This window comes from Protopterus annectens, chromosome 3.part1 (genome assembly GCF_019279795.1).
Source record: "Protopterus annectens isolate FY-2018-M chromosome 3.part1, PAN1.0, whole genome shotgun sequence".
NCBI classification, from domain to species: domain Eukaryota; kingdom Metazoa; phylum Chordata; order Ceratodontiformes; family Protopteridae; genus Protopterus; species Protopterus annectens.
The window spans coordinates 397,157,300-397,179,848 of NC_056732.1; the positions used below are offsets into that span (position 1 = coordinate 397,157,300).

The window sequence follows — 22,549 nt, forward strand, 5'->3', positions numbered from 1 at the left end:
TAGAAGTAAGCCAATACAGCTGTGTGAGGTACTCATCTGGATTGCAGATTTTCAAGGAGCAGTCAATGTAGCAGCAAAGCTGTTTTGTTTATTTACTATTTGTTCACCTGGTAAGTGCACTGGTCCATTGACCCTTTTCAGCTAGTACCAGTGGTCAAAGAGCAGAAAATAAATCATGGTCTTTAAATCAACAATATTAAATACAAAATGAGTTGTTGTTGTCTTTTGGCTTTTCCCGGTTAGGGGTCGCCACAGCGGAACTCCGGTCCGCTAATGATTGGCAGTAGATTTTCACGAATGCCGAGGTGCCAGCTCAACGTCCAACCTTCAACGAAGGCACGCCCTTTTACACGTGTCTTTTGAACGCCCATTAAATGAGTATATAGCAAAATTTAAAACACAGTAATGCAGATAAGGTAAGATTAAAAAATCCAGTCTAAGTGCATCGAAAGAAAAAAATATATCCAAATTCCTGCTAAGATATGCATAAAAAGCAGTGCAGTCATGCATGCAATACATAAATTCCTAAACTAAACTGGCTAAGTGACAGAACCCACAGGGTCAGAGTGGCTGGCGCCATGTCAGACTCCAAGCCGGTCACAAGTGGTGTCCCACAAGGCTCAGTCCTGGGCCCCCTCTTGTTCGGCATCTACTTTTCAGAAGTACAGGCAAACACAGGAGGATTATGGCTGACAAAGTTTGCAGATGACTGCAAATTGGGCGCCATAGTTGAAAACACATCAGACACAGATATCCTCCTGAAGGGTCTCATAGAAACGGATAACTGGTGCCAAAGCCATGGCCTAAAGTTAAACGCCAAAAAATGCATAGTCATACCCTTTGGGAAAAACAAGGTTACCCCTAGCTACCATATAGGTGGCAATCCACTAAGCACAGAAGAGGTTATCAGGGATTTGGGGACCCAGGTTGACAGTAACCTTTCATTTGACACCCACGTTGCCAAGGTAGTTAGGAAAACCTTCTACATTGCCCACCTGATCATGAGGGGATTCACATCTAGATCAAGGGAGGTCATTGTTCCCCTGTACTCATCACTCATCAGACCAATGATTGAGTACAATGCCCCATTCGGAATGTATCTTACCCGACACCTGCAGCAATTGGAAAGGCCCCAAAAGTTCCTCACCAAAAGGATAAAGGGTCTCAAAAATATGTCTTATGCTGCCCGACTGAAGGAACTCCAGCTCTATTCAGTCGCATACCGTTTGCTCAGAGGTGACCTGTGCCTAACGTACAAGGCCATGTCTAACCCGGAATTGATGGACATGCTCCACCTCAAAAAAAATAAATCCATAAGAAATACAAGAGGAAGAGACTTAAACCTTAACACAGTTATAAATAGGACGTGCTGGAGGGACAGATTCATCACCCAGAGACTCCCTATGCTGTGTAACAAAATCCCGGTACATGTGAGGCAGAGCACCTCGCTGGCCTGTTCAAGAGAAATCTTGATCAATGGATGGGAGATCGCAGGTTTACCCCGGGGATCACCTCAGTGTCACTGCTGGACAGTGGCACGGTAAACTAACGGGCATAGTACCTTTCAAACTTAAGGGGTGGTGAAAGCCACATAACTTTGGGCTAGGCTTATAAATGCCCTAGGGCAGATAGCCTAGTATAAACCTATGAACCTATATGTATGTGAAATATTTACTTACAAATTAAGAGGGACAAAAAAGTTTATTAAATATATTCTATTATTCATGATATGGAATGGTATGTTACCTCACGATAGCAGTTGCGGGTAGACTCAATAAAGAGATGCTGTCTCTTTAAGTGCATCTTTGATGCTTTTAATAGTTTCTAGATTTTTGATGTCTGTAGGCAGGTGGTTCCAGGTAGCAGGTCCCAGTCTCAAGAAGGCTATCTTACCTGTAACAATTTTAAATAGAGGGTGTACTGGACAGAAAATGTTGTCCTGCTTAATTTTGAGTATGTAAGGGTTGTCTTGTAAAGGTAGTTTTACTTTTAATTGGGGGTGGGGGGCACTGGCTACATTTTAACACCTTGTAAATTAGAGTAGTTAGAAGAAAAATTGCCCTATGAGGCACTGAAAGCCATTTGTAATTTTTTAGCAAATTGCTATGGTGCATCTGTGGGTCTGCTAATAAAATGAAACTGAGATTTTATTTTCAGTTTGTATTCTGTGAGTATTGTGGACTGAATGCATAACAAGAAAAGGAAGGCCATATTCAAGTTTGGGTGTTAAAATATTTTTAGTAATGGCCCTGCGAGTACTGGGCAAAAGGAGGTGACTGATCTTGTAATGTACTTTTAATTGAGCAAGGACTTTATTAGTTACACATTTTGTATGTGTGCTGAAGAAAAGGATAGGGCTGACTGTTAGGCTTAGGTACTTCTGTTCAGTGACATTGGGTTTCGTGTTCCCATTAAGGTCTGTTAAGAGGAGAGGAGGAATACTGGGTAATTTCTTTGCTGAGGCAAAGATCATGACATTGGTTTTCTTACAGTTAATTAGTATTTTATTAGTAGTGGACCAGGTGCATAACTGAGTGAAATTGTCCTGTAACTTGGTTTGCAGGTCAGAGTGGCTAATACTGGACTGTAGGAGCAGCATGTCATGTGCATGCATTATTAATCTAAGATTTGTTAATTCTGTGGGGTAGATCATTAACACAGGGAGAGGAAGAGAGGAGACAGTACAGACCCTTGTGTCATACCTGTTTTAGGCTTACCAACAGTAGAGGATGAGACATGCTATGGATTTGAAAGGTTTTGTCTTTTAAATCACTGCAAAACCTGTAAATAATGTGATCTCCAAAGCTGAGTCTTATGAGTTTGTTGAGAAGAAAGCAGTGGTTGATCATTTAAAAAACTCTTGTCATGTCAAAAAAGAGACCTGAGTTTTAAGTCCCTCCTTCAGGTTGCAATAAATGGTATCAGTGGCCTCTACCAGGGTAGTAAAGGTACTGAAGGCATTGTGAAAGCCATGTTGTGCATTACATAAGAGAGCATAGCAGTTAATATGCTTAAAGTATTTGCTTGTGTAAAAGTTTTTCAAATGTTTTGGCAATAGGGCACAGGATGGAAATAGGTCTGTAATTCTAGAGGGATTATATAACTGCTTGCTTAAATGCCGTTAGGGCATTGCCTAATGTGAGAGAGGGGTTAAAGATTTGAGCAAGGGGTTTAGTGATTTTTTTCATCTGCAAGCTTAGGTAGGTTGGAGGATGAAGACTGCCATTTTTAGATCTTGAATTCTTGAGTTTGAGAAGTGGAGACGGTCTGTTTTACTGACATTTCAGAGAAGTGAAAGCTTGCTACATAAGAGGCTAGAGAGCATAGATCAGGGGATGAAGGCTATTGTTCTTTGTTGATGTAAATTAGTAAAAGGTTTTAGTTATGTTGGTTATGGTGAACTGCAAAAGGTGAGTATAATCATTAACAACGGTGAAGTGATTCTGTGTTATTGGTTCATTTTTGATAGCTGAAAATTCATATAATGTCCCAGTTAAGTGTTTTATTTCTTTACAAAGCTGATTGGGTTTAGAATGACTTGCTTCCTGTTTCTAAGTTACATGGCTTTTGCAGTGTTTGTTTCAATTATTGTTTCTTTCTGTAAACTCAGAAAAGTTTGGTGTAACTTTGTATTGTTGGGGTTCCTTTTCCAGGCTGAATTTCTGGCTTTAATTTTGTTTTTAATATTTACTGAAAGCTGTGGGCAGCACTGTCATCTACGCATTTATTTTGTAAGGAGGTACAGCATATCCAGAATTGTGATCAGTTTTGTGTTGCAAAATTCTAAAGCAGAGATAGGTTCAGACATGGCATATAGAGGAATCCAGTCTATAACACTGAGTAGGGTGTTTAGATTTGGTAGCCTATTATTAGGGAAAGATGTTCCTTCAATTATTTGAGGAGGCTTTTTATATGTCCAGAATAGTCAAATGGGTTTAATATGCAAGTGGTCCCTCAGAGCATTGAGGATTATTTCATTGTGATGGCACTTACTTTGTATGTTGGTTATTATTAGGTCAAGTGTGGAGTTAAAGCCAGTTCTTGTATTTGTTCGAGTAGGAGCATATTTTGGGTCAGGCTAAATTGCTGCAGCATGTTGTTCAGAGGTAGAGTCTTTCCCATTAGCATTATTACTGAAATTACGTAGAGTAACTGTGGTGTTATGTATGCCTTTATGGAATATGTAGTAGAGCTGTATTTTAAGTAGAGGCAGAGGAGGTGGGGATTTATAAACTGCAGCAATCAACATGTGAGTATGTCCACCTAATGTGATATGACAGAGTACCCAGTTGGAACTTTTGTCATTTATAATATGATAACTAGTGCAATCCACACCTGCTTTTGAGTTATTCCTTTTGCCTTTTGATTAAAATTGAAGCAGCACCACCAGTTCTAGAGTCTGCTGTGATGTCTACACACACACACACACACATATATATATATATATATATATATATATATATATATATATATATATATATACACACACACATACATATGTACACACATCAGTTGTTCTGTGTGAAAGTATATGGGCAACAGTCATCTTTCAGCTAGATTTCTGGTATAGCAAGAAAATGGGAATTTTCTCTTACTAGCCATGCATCAAGATTGGTCCATTTGTTATTAAGACTGCATTCATGAAGGTAAGCAATTTTAAGGCCTTTATTTATGAATGATTGGTAATTGGGTTCTGTAATTGAAGTCTTAGTTGTGTTGATCTTGCGTTTGAGTGAATATGTCCTAATATATAAATCTGGGTAGGAGACTGTGGAGTTTTGAGAGAAGATCCTACATTTTTGGGATGGGGATTGTGACCTCTGTAGCAGTATGGTTGTAGTAGAAATTGTTTCCTAATAGCACAAGTTAAATTATTGCTGGTGTCAATGAGTAGACTGTGTATTTTTATATGCTAACAGTGGGCCTGAGTAGGTTTGGAGTGTTCCTGACTTGGATGAGAAAGATGCAAAGTTTCTGTAATGAATAGACTGAAGGCTAAAGTGACAGACAAAATAGTAAGGCAGCATGCTAAGGAAAGTGTTAAGAGATTAAAAACTGACATTTTGAGTCTGCAAGATGGAGTTAAACATTGTAAAGACAGAGATTGAGGATAGGAAAAGGTCAGAGGTATAATAGGTAATATAGAAGGATACCCAGAGGGTGGGAGAAGTGGAACAATTGAAATAAAGGGCTGGTAGGAATCTGACAGTAAGTAACAATGTATTTTCCATCCTAATAAGAGGAAGTAGAAGAGTGGGTTAAAAAAATACCCCTGCCTAAATTGTGTTAATTATGTAATTCCAATGTATTCCACTCAATTAAAAAGTAGAAGATCCAGACAAAAGTAGATAGTGGCAGGAAATTAACTGCTAGTGCAGCCTGCATATGTCACCTAGACTGGGAGTTAAAAAACTGTACATGTAGCCTACCAGCTAGGCTAGGCTTGGAGTTAAAATGACCAGATGAGAGAAGGACCATAGCCTAATTGCCACCTAGTCTATATGCATAGATTAAGTAGCACAGTCTGTCTACCACCTAGGCTGTGTGCATAGATTATATAGCACAGTCTGTCAGCCATCTCGGCTGTGTGCATAGGTTAAGTAATGCAGCTTACTTGGCAGTTAGATTGTATGCATAGGTTAAGTAGCACAGCCTACTTGCCACCTAGGCTGTGTACATAGGTTAAATAGCACAGCCTACCTGCCACCTAGACTGTGTGCACAGGTTAAGTAGTACAGTCTATCTGCTACCCAGGCTGTGTTCATAGGTTAAATAGCACAGCCTGCCTGCCACCAAGGCTGTGTGTTCAGGTTAATTAGCACAGTCTATCTGCCGCATAGACTGTGTGCATACTGCATAGGTTAAATAATACAGCTTACCTGCCACTTAGGCTGTGTACATAGGTTAAATAGCACAGCCTACCTGCCACCTAGGCTGTGTGTTTAGGTTAAGCAGCAGTCTGTTTGTCACCTAGACTTTTGGAGTACTAGTGGCGTAGAGGATGAAATAACTGGGAATGAAAAGAAAGTGCAGCCTATTTACACTTGGACAATAAAGTAAATGGATTTGACAAGGGATGGTGGCTATCAGCATATCTGCCACCTAGCCTGCCTTCATTGTTTATTTTTTACTTATGTGGATAATTTGGTAGGTACTTTTTCATGATATAGACAATGCAGTGTGACTGATCACAAGGACACTTCCCTGTTGAAGCTTCTTGCCTCAAAGAATTAATGTGTCATTGATGTGTATTTGGTAACCTCACACCATTGCATATCTGGAGAAATACTTTGCTTGTGAGTAAATGCAAACATTTTAAGTTACTGCTGTAGTGACTTCTCAGACATCTATTCAAACAAATTTATAAGTAAATAGGTAGTTTAAAGCAGTACTTTTCAAGTCATAACGCAGTGATGTGACCCATGAGGAAATTGAAGAAGCTGATATGGAGAGGAGGAAGGGATTATAATTAGAGAATTTCATAAAATGTCTGTGGGAGAGTGCATAACATCTATTTTATTATTTAACATGAAATGAGTCATAATGTGATATTGAAATGTAATTTGGTCTTGATAAATGTGCAAAAGCAGCCTTTAAAAAAGGAAAATTGCAGCACCAGGAAAACATCTGTTTGGGACAAGAATGTGATATAAAAGAACTTGAGCAAGAGGGGGTGTATAAATACTTGGAAATAATGAAGGATCAGCTATAAAACATGAACAAATGTGAATAAAGCTTAGTAAGGAGTACTTTAGAAGACTTAAATTAATCCTGAAAACAGCATAGACACCTAGGAATAAGATCCAAGCTATAAATCAATTTGCTTTTCCTGTCCTAATTTACAGTTTTGGATTGATTGACTGGCCTCAAAAAGTGTTGGATGGATTGGATATTAAAACAAGATGGATGCTTCATGCTCACCAAATGATTTATAAAAATCAGTGTATACCAAGATTATATATTCCCCGTTGAATACATGTATAGATCTACAATCATGGGACTTCACACATATCTACTGACCTCACAAGATCCAAATGTGGTGAAAGTTTTGAAACATGAGGAGAATAAATGTAAGATGACATCTCTGCTTAATTTAGCAGAACCATATCGATGTCAAGCAGGAATGGAAATCAAACCAGAAGTAGGGTTACCACCTGTCCCACTTTGCGAGGGACAGTCCCTCTTTGGGCAATTGTGTCATGCAAAAAAATAGTAAAAATGTCAAATGTCCTGAGATTTTAGGACAAAATTATTTCCTATATTTTATGTAATAGTTGCATAAAACAGTTATTCTGTATCTGAAACACCTAAATGTTATAAGAAGTAGAATAAGCAACTAAAATGCTACAAGAATAAGCTTTTATTTAGGCAAAAAAAGTGAAGTTCTGTCTTTTGTACTGGCCGTGGATATGTTTCAGCCTGCAAAATATGACATTTGTACCAAAAATGTCCCACTTTGGGCATTTGAAAAGGTGGCAACCCTAACCAGAAGTGGATAAAAAAACAGGCACCAACTGAATGTGCTAAAAAAACAAAAGAAAGAATATAAGGTGAAGGACCAGATGAGAAGGCAATAAATGTGGAAAAAACATAAATATAGTTGCAAGTATAGAAAACTTCTGGAAGAGCCTCATGTTGATCAAGAACGAACGCAGGAATGGTTAAGGAGAGGTGAATTTACATAAAGAAATGAAAGGTTAATATTGGCAGCCCAAGATAGTGGGCTACGTACAGGCTGGTTTACTATGTCCATTGAACATGTGGGAGAAACAGACATGTAGGTTTTGTGGAACCGAATTGGAAACAGTCACACCTTATTGCTGGTTGCGACTCTCTAATGGCAGAGGGACTGTATACTGAAAGGCATAATAATGTGGCGAGATTGTTACACTGGAGATTGTGCAAACATTATGGTATCAAAGTGGCTGAAAAACACTGGAAACATGAGCCACAGAGAACCATAGAAAATGATGAAGTTTACATCACATGGGATCACCCAATGCCAACAGTCCAAAAGATAGATGCTAGAAAACCGGATATAGTGGTCCAAGAAAAGAAACAAAAGTAGCATTGATCATTGAAATCGCCACACCTAGTGACTACAGTATCTTGCATACAGAGAGAGACAAAGTCATAAAATACCTCGATCTGCAGGCAGAAATGAGAGCCATGTGGAAGAAAGATACCCAGACAGTTCCAATAGTAGTAGGAGCAACTGGTCATATAAAAAAGAATTTACAGTCATATTTAGATATGTTACCAATTCATTTAACACTGTACGAATTGCAGAAGGAGTCATTACTGGGCATATTGCGGGTGTTGAGAAGAGCACTTTTGGCTAACATCAAAGAGTGGAACAATACTAATTTCATGAATTTTAATCGTACTTTGACTTATAAATGGGGTCCATTCCTGTCATGGTATTAGAAACCCAAAAGACTTGGAGAAATTAAAAAAATGAGAAACACAATAAGAGGCAGTTACGTAAGTTATGCAACCAGTGCTGTATGGATAATGCAAACATTTGTTGATATCCCACTTTGTGCTATAAATGTTTTGAATGTTGAACTAGACAAATCATTAATAAAAATTACAGAAAAAGATCTGAAGTGCAGCACACTGCTTTCACCATATGTTATAGTGCCATGATCTGACTGCATAATTTTCTTGTATTGTTCTCATACAAAGCTGGCATTACTATACTAGTCAAGTCATACAGAAAGATTTCATGGATGAAATACGGTTCTATCTACTCTAAGGTTCTATCCTGTTCATCCAGTCTATCTGAACTGATGTATGGGTCGTCAAGCCCCCACTGAGATCTGATCCAGCCAATACAGTGCTCGAGCCTCAAGTCCTTCCAAACTTTTCAGTCCCATAATGCCCTGCTCCTGCATGACTAACTCAAATCTCTTTTGCTGCCTTTGAAGTTGCAAGCCTGGTCTCAGCAGTTAAGTGCTATGCATCTTATTTGTTATTATTCTTCAGATATCTAGTTGGATAGTGGCCCTTTGGACTTGGTTTGTCTATATATTCAGTAGTTCTAAATGTTTGCTATAATACTATAGTTTGTTTTCCCTTCATTTTTGGGAAGTTGTTATTTAACCCTTCCGTTTTTGGCCCTAGTGCCATTTTTTTTCACCTTTTCTGTGTAGACTTCTAATTTGCATTTTATTGTTATAGTTCTTGTCTTGTCTTTCCTGACAGATATAGGTTCATAGGTTCATAGGTTGGTACTAGGCTATCGGCCCTAGGGCCTATGCAAGCCTAGCCATAACAATTCCCTGGATATTTCTTCCCACAATATTTACTTCTCTGGGCCCCTGTCTAGCAGGGCGACTGACATGATCCCCGGGGTGAATTTCCTATCTCCCATCCAATCATCAAGGTTCCTTTTGAAGAGGGCCAATGAGGCGCTCTGCTTGACATGTATGGGCAGTCTGTTCCAGAGTATGGGGAGTCTCTGGGTCAGGAACCTATCCCTCCAGCATGTTTTGTTCATTGTGATGACAAGGTTTAGATCCCTGGAGCGTGTGGCTCTGAGGGATTGGGATTTCTTTAAGTGGAGCATGTCCAACAGCTCAGGGTTTGACATGGCCTTGTATGTTAAGCAGAGATCGCCTCTGAGTAGACGATATGCCACAGAGTATAGCTGGAGTTTTTTAGATTGTCAGCATATGGCATCTGCTTTAGGCCTGTGATTCTTTTAGTGAGGTATTTCTGTGCCCTTTCCAGCTGTTGCAGATGTCTTGTGAGGTACATACCAAACTGGGCATTATACTCTATAATGGGTCTAATGAGGGATGAGTACAGTGGAACAATGACCTCCTTTTTTCTGGATGAAAAGCCCTTAGTGATGAGGTGTACCACATAGAAGGATTTCCTGACTGTTGTGGTGATGTGGTTATCGAAAGTAAGACCACTGTCCACCTGTGTCCCTAAGTCTCTTATCACACTTTTGATGTTTAGCATCCTGCCACCTACGTGGTAATTCATGGGTACATGTTTTTCTACAAAGGGGATAACTATACATTTCTTGGCATTAAGCTTGAGCCCATGGCTCTGGCACCAGGCATCTGTTTCTTTAAGGCCTTTTTGTAGAATATCCACATCATTTAGGGATTCAGTAATGGCTCCCAGTTTGCAGTCATCTGCAAACTTTGTTAGCCAGAGTCCCTTAGTGTTGGCCTGTACTTCAGAGAAGTAGATGCCAAACAAGAGTGGTCCCAGGACTGAACGTTGAGGTACTCCACTTGTCACTTGTCTGGAGCTGGATTTGGAGTCAGCTAATTTTACAGTCTGGGTTCTGTCAGTAAGCCAGTTGGCAACCCATCGAGTGACGTAGGGATTTACGCCCAGCTTAGTAAGTTTATCTATGATTCCAGAGTGGGGGATGGTGTCGAAGGCCTTGGCGAGGTCCAGATAGGTTGTGTGGACCACCTTACCCTCATCCACAGCTCCGGAGACTGATTTGAAGAAGTCAATCAGATTCAGGAGACAAGATCGGCCCTTCACAAACCCAAACTGGGTGGGGTCCAGTGTTTGAAGGTTGCCAATGTCTTTGTTTATAAGTGCCATGATAATGCGTTCCTTGCCCTTGCAGATCAGGCTCGTCAGACTGATGGGACGTTAGTTCCCGGGATCCAAGGCAGATCCTCCCTTGTGGAGCGGGATAACTGTAGCTGTGCACCACTCAGTGGGCACGAAGCCTGAGGTGAGGCTATGATTAAACATGACACTTAGGTGAGGTGCTAGTTTATTTTGTAGTTCATGCAGTACACAGCCTGGGATGTCATCTGGTCCCATGGATGCTGTATTCTTAGCTTTGGAGAGTGCAGTTTCTACCTGTGTGGCCGTGATTATCAGAATTTGGCACTCTTTAGTTTTGGGTAGTTGAGATACTCTGCTCTTCTTATTTAATTACCATTTAGACTAATTTTAATTGTCTTAGTTTTTAATTTTGCTCTTAATATTGCTAGAGTGTACAACTGCTTGGTTTTGCCAATTCCAATGATGGCAGAGGATACACCCCTTCCTACTGAGGTAGTCTACATCTTTACTGCTTGACTGCTTCCCAAAAATCTGGTAGAGTGTGTCCCAGTAAATGGAAAATATTTGGTATATGGGTGGAATTTCAGGACATAGAACCGTTTTCCACTTCAGTTGGAGATGTACTACATTTCTTGTGCATTTTATTTTCATCTGGGTCCAGCTTCTCCACTACCAAGGTACAGTTAGCAGCTATTTCCTCCTTCCACATTGGCTTTAAGGACTCCTCCCTGCCTTTATATAGGTTATGTAAAGCCTTTCTAAAAGGTATCTTTCCGTTACGCCCTTCCACTAAGGATCCATTTCTTCCATGGGATTGTAAACACTTTCTAAGCCTCATTTTGAACCTGTAGCATCTGTAGATCTAGTGGCTGTCACTTTGGCTAGGAGGATTTCAGAGCTGCATGCCTTGTCCTCTTTTTCCTTACATTGTATTCCATAAGGATAGATTAATCTTGAGGACTAAACCTTCCTTTGCTTCAAAAGTGGCTTCTGAGGCCAACATTTCACAGCCCATACATCTTCCAGTGTTCTTCCCTAACTATCAAAACAAATAATACAGTTTGCACACACTGGACTTACACAGGCAACTTTGCTTCTACCTTCACAAAACAGCTACTTTCAGGAAGGATGAGCAACTCTTTGTATTCTTTGCATCAAACAAATTGGTTAAGAAAGTATCCAAGATCTCCTTGTCCTTTTATCTACACTTCTGACAATAAAACTTTGCCATACAATCCCAGAGCTCATTCTGCTAGAGGCATGGCCACATCTACAGCTTTCTTTAGACTTCTTTCTTTGGATGACATTTGCCAAGCTACTACATGGTCTTCATCCCACACATTTATTAGGAACTACAAGTTATGTACTTCGATAGATCCTTTTATCCCATTCCATCTGATATGACAACTTGCCCACCTTCCCCCTGCCATTCTTTAGGATCTAAAGGTCCTGTTCCTGAATCAAAAGCAGTGCAACTGCAATTAGGTTCATGCGTGAAACTCAATCTGGGTTAGTCATAGAGGAGCAGTACATTATAGGATTGGAAAGTTTGGAAGAGCTTGAAGTTGCCACACTAAATTGGCTGGATTGGATGCTAGCGGGGGTCAAGGACTGTTATGTCATATTGGGTGGACTGGGATGAAAGGATCTATCATTATGATAGGTATATAACTTTCATTTTTCACACAACTCAGTAATCAGTAATTCCAAATTATTTGTGTATACATATTGAAGTAAATTGTATGTGTTTATGAGTTTGTTCTTAAACAGAAACAGTTTTGTTTACAGTGAAGATGTTTTTATTTCAATAAGCTTTACATGCATATTACTTAAGACTGGAGTGAAGTAAATGAATATGAAATAACAGTAAGTAGGCACAACAGTTTCCAGTACATTGCCTGCAACTTGCATACAAAGACTTTATGGTAGAGGTTCTTGATAAAGACATTGGAGAAATACCTACCCTTTTCTCCAGAAAATGACTTTGTGCTCTTTTAATTTCATCTTGCCACCCAGCAGGACAGCAGCAGTTTCAGGAGTAGCAGAAGAGACCTTATTTAACACCTCATCCAACAGACAGTTGTTAAAAGTGTTTAAAAGAGTTGTTTTGAAATGAAGAAATAAACTTTCAAAAACATAATGCAAGCACAAAATTCTATCCTACTTTAAACATCCGCTGTGTGTTTTTGCCTAAGTGAAGAACATGTACATGTTTCTGCTGCTTGTGATATTTGCAAAGCATTCACACCTTATACTATCAGAAATGGTACAAACAAATTAAAAGTTGTGCCGTGTACACCTTGACATTGTGCTTTGCCTTGGGGTATATGCCCTTGACTTCCAGAGCCAATCCCTTGTTGGCAGGGATGATTCTCACATGCATAAAGACAAGGCCAAAAAGAACAATCATAAGACTGATAAGGTCAGTGATTCATCTCTAGGTCCTCCACCTTAAAACACTAAACCAGAGAAGAGTTGACTTCCACTCATTCTGTTGCTGATGTTTCTAAATTAAAAGACAGGATCTTAATGCATAAGTTTCCTGATACACTTATTAGAAGAAATTATAACTTCATTGTCTAATTCTGAAGTAAAAACAACGTCACAGGGTGATACCATGGTAAGGCACAACAAAATACTTTATTCCAATATAGTGCACTCCAAAACATTTTGGAGTGCACTGTATTGGAATAAAGTGTTTTGTTGTGCCTTACCGTGGTGTCACCCTGTGAGCTTGTTTTTACATTTGGACTTATATCTCTTTGGGGTGCCTTATCCTTGTACTGCTTTGTTTTTGGTACGCTACTAATTCTGAGGTACACAAAATATTAGGGTCAAGATTGTCATCAGCAATGTATTTAAGGTGCTGCCTCCTGAAACTAAACATGAATAGTAAATAGAAGCATTTATGAAGGTCCACAAAAATATTGTCTCTTGCCTCTTCCCTTTCTTGTACCAGGGAGAACAGAAGCACTTCATCCATGTCTACAATTTAAACAAAATAGTTCAGGTTTTCCTCACCAGCCCTCAGCTTGGTGCTAGTCTCAAGGTGGCTGGAAGTGAACCACCAGATACCAATATCAACATCAATAGATGTGTTAATACTGACCCATGGACTCTGGAGAGTCTCCCATCACAGATGTCAAGGGGAAAAAAAGACCATCAATTTTCCATCTTTCCCCTGGATGATTCCCATATTTGAAGAAGTTCTTAAATGAATGAGTGAGAGGGGGTATGACCTACCAACCCCATAAGCTCTTCAATAAGGAATCTGCAAGATGTTTTCTGGACTCCAAAACAATTGTCTTCAGCGGCCCTTCTGTTTAGACAAAAAGATGTCACAGGATACCTTCTCGACACCAGGCAGAGTAAGGTTATAAGCGCTTTCATTCCCTTTATTCACACTCAATACAAACGGAACTTCATCAGATACAAAACCTTACACACTTCCCCCCTTTTTTGTATGCAATTCAATTGCTTAATCACAATCAATTAACTTAAATTAATGAATTAGTTAAATGTGCTCTCAAGTTAAAAACACATTAATATGTTCTTTTAAAAATATGTTACTATGTATAATACATAAATAATTCTCCTATAAAAACACATATATAATAAACATTTCATCTGTTAAAAAAAATTGATATATAATCTATATATATATTTATACGAACTTAATTGCTTCTATGTTCAACCACTTAAACCATTTTCATCTAATCTCATCTGCCTTTAAATGAAGCAAGCTCCTTAGAGAAATCCTGTCATTAATACCAGGAAAAACTGTAGCATTCAACAACATCTGCCAGTGTGTTTCCCTGTATTCTAAAAAACAGGGCCAGTTACCCCCCCCCCCTCCTGTCTACCTACCTTTTCCAATACACAGAAGAGGAATTTTTAAAATCCTTACAATTTATGCTTTATGTTTATTTTTATGTTTTTAACTTGAGAGCATATTTAATTAATTCATTCATTTAAGTTAATTGATTGTGATTAAGCAATTGGATTGTATATAAAAAGGGGGGAAGTGTGTAAGGTTTTGTATCTGATGAAGTTCTGTTTGTATTGAGTGTGAATAAAGGGAACAAAAGTGCTTATAAACTTACTCTGCCTGGTGTCTGGTTCTTTTCAAGGGGAAGGTATCCTGTGACATCTTTTTGTTGGATTATTTGCTTCATGTCCTTCTGTTTAGACGTAATTGGTCCACTTGTAGTTATGTCTACATGGGACAGCTTTGGTGTTGTGGTGCCAAACCTGAGGAGACCAGTCAACATCCTTTGACCTTCCAAAAACTGGACCTGCTTGATTGAAACTCTAAAGTTTGATTCCGTTATTGCTTGGGCTGCCCTATAAAAGATTCCAACATACTAAAGGTCCAATTTCCATTCCTCAGCTAAGGAACTAAAGGGGTGAGGACCAGTTATGAAAGTGCATTTGCACATCCTCAGCTTTTTTCCTTGGGGGCTAGGCTGTAAACGGTCTCTGTGACAGGTTTCTTTAAGAGACAGTTGGTAAAATAAGACAGATACTGAAAGAGTTGCCTGATGGACAGCTTAAACTTAATCTGCAGATCCAAACTGTGCCTTCTATTGCTAACCTCACCATGAGACTTGCATGTAAGTCAGGTGGTGTGGCTAGCATAGCAGGTGCTCGTATCATTCTTCATTCTCATGCCTGGCTGCACCTGACTGACTGTGCAGAGCGTGACTTTTACCAATGCCCACTGTGGGTCTGCTCTTTTTAGCCCAAGTGTAAAGGGTCACTTAGCATACATGGAAAATGAAGATAAAAATCGTTTCCATTGTTGATGCTACACTTCTGACTCTGCCATGTACCTTTTGTGGGATGCAGTGGAGACCATGTCAGCGTTGTTTTAAGCATGGGCAACAACAATAAGTTATCAGAAATTGACAAGGAACCAAAGTGGCCATAGTAGCTTTCAGAATGTTCACCAGCCCAGAGGCAGGAACAATCATCAACAGCAGCAGTACCATGGTCTTTAGAGAGACAGTCATCTTAATCTCTAGCACCATGTCCAGCTGTCCTCCTCTGGAGTCTGTTGGGGTCATATTTCCATCCAGTTGCAGGTGTGGATGGCCATCACATAAGGTAGATGGATCAGGATAGTAATATCCATAGACTATATGATTCTCTTCCACATTACTCCCCAGCTGCACTCTATTCCTTTGTCAGACATCCCACCCTGACTGAAGAGTGTGACATGAAAAGGAGTGTTAAACATTATAAAAACAAGAGCTGTCTAAGAAGTCCTACTGGATTAGTATTTTTTCAGGTTCTTTTTATTTCCCAATAGTAGAAAGTACCTCAAGCCTATTCTTGGATTGAGCAACCTAAATGATTTTATCCCTAGAGAAACCTTTTGGATGATCACTGAGAAGTACATCATTCCCTGTCTATTAGGAGACCAGATGTGCTTTTTGGACCTACATATAAGCCTGTGTACATATACAGATTTCCATGGAGTCCAGGAATGCACTTCTAGGCAGGCTCCAGCTATTACTGTTCTTGGATGTTCACCAGATATTTGTCTATATTTGCATAGAGCGAAGGGGTTTTCTTACTTGGACAATTGTACCAAGTCAACCCAACACTGAACAAGCTTATTCCTACTTGGGAGTTTCTTCTGAGACTTTTCTATACTTAGGGAATTAGAGTAAAAACTGCAAAGTTCCAATTGGAGCCCTTTCAGAAGCTGACCTTTATAAGATGTACCCTGCATACTCTATCATGCAGATGCCACCTTCTCTTGTACAGGATCCTTCCTTTACAGAAATTGATACATTAAATCAGTCAGTCTCAGGAAGTCATAGTTCTAGTATGTCTCAGAGCACTACATCTCGGCATAGCATCTTTACATGTGGTTCATAGGTAAGTACCAGGCTAGCTGCCCTTCCATGTTATTTTAAGCCTAGCAAGTTTCTTTTTTTTTTTTTGTTATAGACTGGCCTTACCCATCCAGTGTTTGGTAATTATATATTACCCATAATAAGAATAACTGGAATCATACCAAAGATAATTTGAGGGGAATTGTGCATGGGATAAAGTATTTAGGAGCTGCCTCTGTCCATTAGTAGTACAGGGGGCAGTACTGGGATAAATTTTCTATTTCCCTTCCACAGATCTAAGTTACGTTTGCATAGGTACAGGGGTGAACCTTGTTTTATGTGGATGGGGAGTCTGTTCCACAGCAGCAGTATCCTCTGAGAATTATACTTTTTCCTCCAAACCATCCTGTTGATGTTGTAGAAGAGGTTTAGATCCCTATACTGAGTATTTCTCATGCCAGTTGACCTTCTGATGTCCAGTAAATCCATCAGTAATGGTTTGGAGGATGCCTTGTATGCAAGACACAGGTCACTTCTTAGTATAGTGATAGGGCTTTGAGTCAGTCCATGTTGGACATTTTGTTTAGGCCTTGTATCCTTTTAGTACGTTATATCTGTGGGCATTCCAGTTGCTGTGTGTGACTGGACCGATGCAAGCCAAAGGGGGCATTATATTCAATGACTGGCATAAGGAGGGCTGAGTAAAGGGAAGGAATGACATCCCTACATCTAGACAAAATCCTTTTGTTAATAATCTTTGCAATATACTAAGACTTTTTAGATACACGTTGGTCAAAAGTTAGGTCATTGTCCACATAAGTTTCCAAATCCTGAGCAACTGGGTCAACTCTTAGGGGCATATTCTCCATGTGGTAGTTCCCTGTGGTAGATTGTTACCAGTTCTATACTACTAGTTGAGGTAGTTCTGATTCCATAATAACATGTTAATGAGAAATCTAGAGCAATATATTGAGTTTTTCACACAGAACAAATGTCTGATGTGTGTTTGTTGTGAACTAAAGCACACAAAGGTTGTGAAGGCTTGCGTTATTTCTTGTGTATATTCTATACATGGAATGCATTTCACACCTTGCTAAAAGGCCATATACCCACCTCTAATGGAAACTACCTATAAACCTGCCAGACTCTTACTGTCAAATGCCTGTACAATATTGAATGTAATGTCTGCGTATGAGGCCATGCATTACTCCTTCTTTCACAGTTCTATGAAACTTTTTTGAGAATTATGTTTGGATACTTGGGTACAAAGTAAAGTTAAGCCTTCAAGATTTGACAGCTTATCAGAGAGGATTAAGGCTATGCAACAGTAGTGTGATTCCATGTGGTAGTCCCAAGTTTGATTCCTTATGGCTCTGCTTACCTCTGATTTGATTCTGATCAAGTCACTAAACCAGACAGTGGTCCTGACTCACTGCTGAAAAGAGGCATATGTGTTTAGTAGAGTTACCTTGTTAAATAAAATGTAAATACATCTCAGTACTGAAGTTGACCCAAACACACAGTCTCATTGCTTACCTAAAAAATGAACACGTCATAGATTAGCTGACCATGACCTGTTACTGTGTGAGAGGGAAGAAAGATTACACTGCCAGCGAACACTACACTGTCTCACTTCTAAGGTCATTGGCGATAATTGTGGTCTTCTTTAGAGTAATTATTTCCTAAGTACATAGGTTCATAGGTAAGTACTAGGCTATCTGCCCGTGGGCATTTATAAGCCTAGCCACAGAGAGATGGCTTTCGCCTCCCCATTACATTAGTATCCTGGGCCTCTGTCAATAGGGCTCCTGAAGTGATCCCAGGGTAGAACTTACGATTACCCATCCACTCATCAAGATTTCTCTTGAAGAGGGTCAGAGAGGAGCTCTGTCAAATATGGATTGGGATTCTATTCCAGAGTGAGGGGAGTCACTGGGACAGGAATCTATCCCTCCAGCATGTCCTGTTTATTGTTGTACATAGGTTCAAGTCGCTAGAATGAGTGATTCTGAGGGATCTCGTTTTTTTGAGGTGAAGCATGTCCATTAGTTCAGGGTGTGACATGGCCCTATAGGTCAGGCATAGGTCACCTCTGAGCAGACGGTAAGCGACTGAGAAGAGCTGGAGCTTTTTTAGTCGTGCTTCATAGGGTAATTGTTTAAGGCCCTTAATCCTCTTAGTGAGGTACTTCTGTGGTCTTTCTAGTTGTTGCAGGTGTCTAGTGAGGTACATCCCAAATGGGGCATTGTACTCTATTATGGGCCTAATGAGTGAGGAGTAAAGGGGCACAATCACATCCTTGGATCTGGATGAGAAACCCTTTGTGATCAGGTGTGCCACATAGAAGGATTTCCTGACAGTTTTGGCTATGTGGTTATCAAAGGAGAGCATGCTATCTACTTGGATACCCAGGTCCCTAATTACTTCTTCTGTACTTAGTGGATTCCCATCTGTGTGGTAGTTTGTAGGTACTTTGTTTTTCCCAAATGGGATTACTATGCATTTTTTGGCATTTAGCTTGAGGCCATGACTTTGACACCAGGTGTTTGTCTCTGTGAGACCCTTTTGCAGGATGTCTGTGTCAGCTGGAGAGTCAATTATTGCACCCAATTTACAGTCGTCTGCGAACTTGGTTAGCCACAGTCCCTCCGCCTTTGCCTGTACTTCGGAAAAATATATACTGAACAGGAGGGGTCCCAGAACTGAGCCCTGTGGGACTCCGCTTGTGACTGATTTAGAGTCAGACATGGCGCCTGCCACTCTTACCATGTGGGTTCTGTCTGAGAGCCAATTGGCAATCCATCTCGTGACATAGGGATTAATATTTAAGCTGGTGAGTTTGTCTATGATTCCTGAGTCTGGGATGGTGTTGAATGCCTTAGCGAGGTCCAGATATGCTGTGTGGACCACCTTCCCTTCATCTATGGCCTTGGTGACTGTTTCGAAGAAGTCAACCAAGTTCAGGAGGCAAGATCTGCCTTTAACAAAGCCGAACTGGGTGGGGTCCAGTGTCTGGAGGTTCCCAATGTCCCTGTTAATGAGCTCCATGATAATGCGTTCCATGACTTTGCAGACCAAGCTAGTCAAGCTTATAGGACGATAGTTCCCAGGGTCAGTTGTGGCACCACCTTTGTGGAGTGGTACAACTGTTGCTGTACGCCATTTTTTGGGAACATAGCCTGTAGAGAGGCTGAGTTTGAATAGTGATTTGAGATGGGGGGTTAGTTCATTTTGAAGCTCGTGTAAGACACAACCTGAGATAGCATCTGGTCCCATTGATGCTGTGTTTTTGGCCTTTGCAAGGGCTGTCTTTACTTGTGTGTCTGAGATATCTGGAGCGCCACATTCTTCTGGGATGGGTGCTAGCCCCTTTGGTGGAGAGGGGGGGTGAAGTTTGCACTGAACTTGTCAGCCAGGATGTTGGCAATGTCGGTTGGTTCAGTATATTTGTGGCCATTATGCACTAGCTCGGAGCATATCTGAGAGTTTGCCCCTAGACTCTTGACATAGTTAAAGAAGGCCTTGTGATTATCCTTAGATTCACTGGCTATTTTTCTTTCGAAGTTGGCCTTGGATGATTTAATGAGGGAGCACAGTTTTTTACTGATGTTAATCAGAAATGCCTTCTTATTTTGGGATTTTGTTCTATCTTGCAGGAGTTTCCTCCTTCTGTTGTAAAGTTTATTTATGGCCGGGGTCCACCAGACTGGCTTCCTCTTTTTTGAGGAGTTGATCTTGATTTTACTTGGGATGGCTCGGTCCATGCATTCTTGAAGGTGTTCATAGAATGCACTTGTAAAGGATTCTGCTGATGGGTCATCATTTTCCATTTGATTGGGAGCTTTGAAACTTCCCACCTCGGTCTTGAGGAGTATGAAGTTGGCTTTAGAGAAGTTTTTTACCTTGATTTCCTTGACTGGGGGGGGGTCGGGATGTGGATGTCCAGTGTGATTAGTTTGTGATCTGATCTTACCAATGATGAGTTTACCTCAGATGTGGAACATAGGTTCCCCATGTTGGTGATGACCAGGTCCAGTATGTTGTCACCACTTGTGGGGGTGGTGACCAGCTGTTCAAGGGCGTTTGAGTTTATAAACTCAAAGAAGCATTGGGCTAGGGCTTTTGAGCTTGAGTAGTTTTCCCAGTCAATGTTTGGATAGTTGAAGTCACCCAGTAGCATGGTGTTGGGTAGAATCTTCATACATCAGTACTACTAACAAAATGTTTGTCCCTAAAGTATACCAAGGGTGAAAAACTTTTTTTTTTGGCTTTTTTCCCTTTTTTAAAATTTAAAAATCATGTTTGCATGATACTGAAATTAAAACTGAAATAACATAAAATAAATTATCTTGGCAGCTACTACTATAGCCTTAATGAAAACTGCCAATAAAACTCTTCAGTCGCCTGTAGTAAAAAGAAAGGGTGTTAGTGTTCTTATAGTAGAATAACTGGCAACACTGTACTTTTTATTCACATGGTTATATGCATTGTAATTTGAAGCAAATGAGTTGAATTAACAGCTGTTTTTTCTTTTCAGCTGACCCCCTTGTCGGTAACATTGCTACACAGTACCTGACTAACAGAGCAGAGCACGACAGAATAGCCAGACAGTGGACCAAAAGGTTTGCCACATAGGAATCTACAAGTGGACCCCCTTCCCATCAGACTTACTACCATCCTACACCAACCCGACCTGTACAAGCACATTCACAAAGTTTAAAAACAGCTTTTTTCCTACTCCTCTCCATCGATGAACCCTTGTATGAAGAATGTTCTTACTTATTTACTGACTTTTGGAAAACTCCTTTTTCCCAAACAAAATGTATTTTTTTTTTAATGCAAAAAATATTGACTGTAATAGTGCTTTATTATCACATAGCTTTGTATTATTGTGCGTATCCTTCCTTTTATGTGGTCCATGGAAGAGATTTTGAATATATCTTGCTTTCTACTTAAATGTAGTATTTAGGATTAATATTTTGTACTGAAGTCTTTCATGGTGGGTGCATGCTACTGGGATCAAGATTTATATAAAGTTTCAATCAACAATCACTGTGCATTACAAAGACTGTGTTTATCACTAGCCTTTTATTTGCTTTTATTTTTCCCCAAGAAGTAAAAGGCTAATGATCAAAGCAAATAAATCATAAATTCTCCAGATCTACAGTGAAGAAGTTAAGTACTTGTAAATTTCTTGGGAACTTGCGACTTTTGACTGTGGATCAGTTGATGTATACTTGTATTATTAAAGCACTCAATAAAACACTGTGGCTGATAGGGCAATTGCTTTGCCAAACTGCTTGTTCAGGTATTTTTATGTATTACATTGGCTTGCATTTAAGAGGATGTAGCACAAGGGCAGCATGACCATTAGCTTTCTGTAGCAGTCTGTGAAATAACTACTGTTGTAGGTTAAAATATTGTTCTTAATTACATATCCGAAAGCATGCATTCATCTGGTGCTAAATGTTGCTGATTGTTCAGTATTAAACCAGTATTAAATCAGTATTAAACCTTTTTTTCAGAAGAAGAAGAAGAATTGTCCTCCACAGCAGTAAGGTCAACAGAGAATGTTGCAGTGAAATGTAGTATTATGATGTTTTCTAAAAGCCTTCTAGTAGAATTTTTTTTTGCACTTGGGTCCACCGTCGTTGACACTGAGTGCACACAAGATGGTGATAGCAATAGTACACCAGGAACAGGAAGATGAGAGTAACATAACCCACATATCAAACTGCAGAGTATTCCGGTGTGGGGTTGGAGGGGTTCAACAATTTACAAAGGGAGGAACTGATTCCGGTGAAAATTAATAGGACAAAATGCCAGACTGGAATGGAATCTGTACTAGTAGAGATATCTCTGTTACTTAGAAAGATATAGTTGAAAAGAGCTGTGAGTGTGGTAGACATTGAAAAATGACAAAGCAGAAATGCCTAAACGTACAATCATACCTGATTTAACAACTTCAGAACATTATTATAAAACCGTAGTGGTGCAAATGGGGTGGTTGACATGGGTGCAGCCTGTTAATGTGTGTCAAAATGATGACCCATCGGCAGGAAACCTTCGGCAGTTTAGTACAGACAGTGACTGGTACATGAGCTGTCCTTGTAGGAACAACTGCAGTAACACAACCTGTAGCTGTGAAGCATTTA

At 39.9% G+C, this 22,549-nt stretch overlaps 1 protein-coding gene across 1 annotated transcript in view; it reads left to right on the forward strand.

Annotated features, from left to right (window-relative positions):
* The window catches only part of LOC122798145 (ubiquitin-conjugating enzyme E2 E2), a 2,036,734-nt gene extending 2,015,044 nt beyond the window's left edge, over window positions 1-21,690 (forward strand). Inside the window, exon 6 of the mRNA XM_044066864.1 lies at window positions 20,932-21,690. Coding sequence (XP_043922799.1) covers window positions 20,932-21,029 — 98 coding nt within the window. The 3' untranslated portion in view covers window positions 21,030-21,690. The remainder of the gene's footprint in view (window positions 1-20,931) is intronic.
* Window positions 21,691-22,549: the final 859 nt, after the last annotated feature.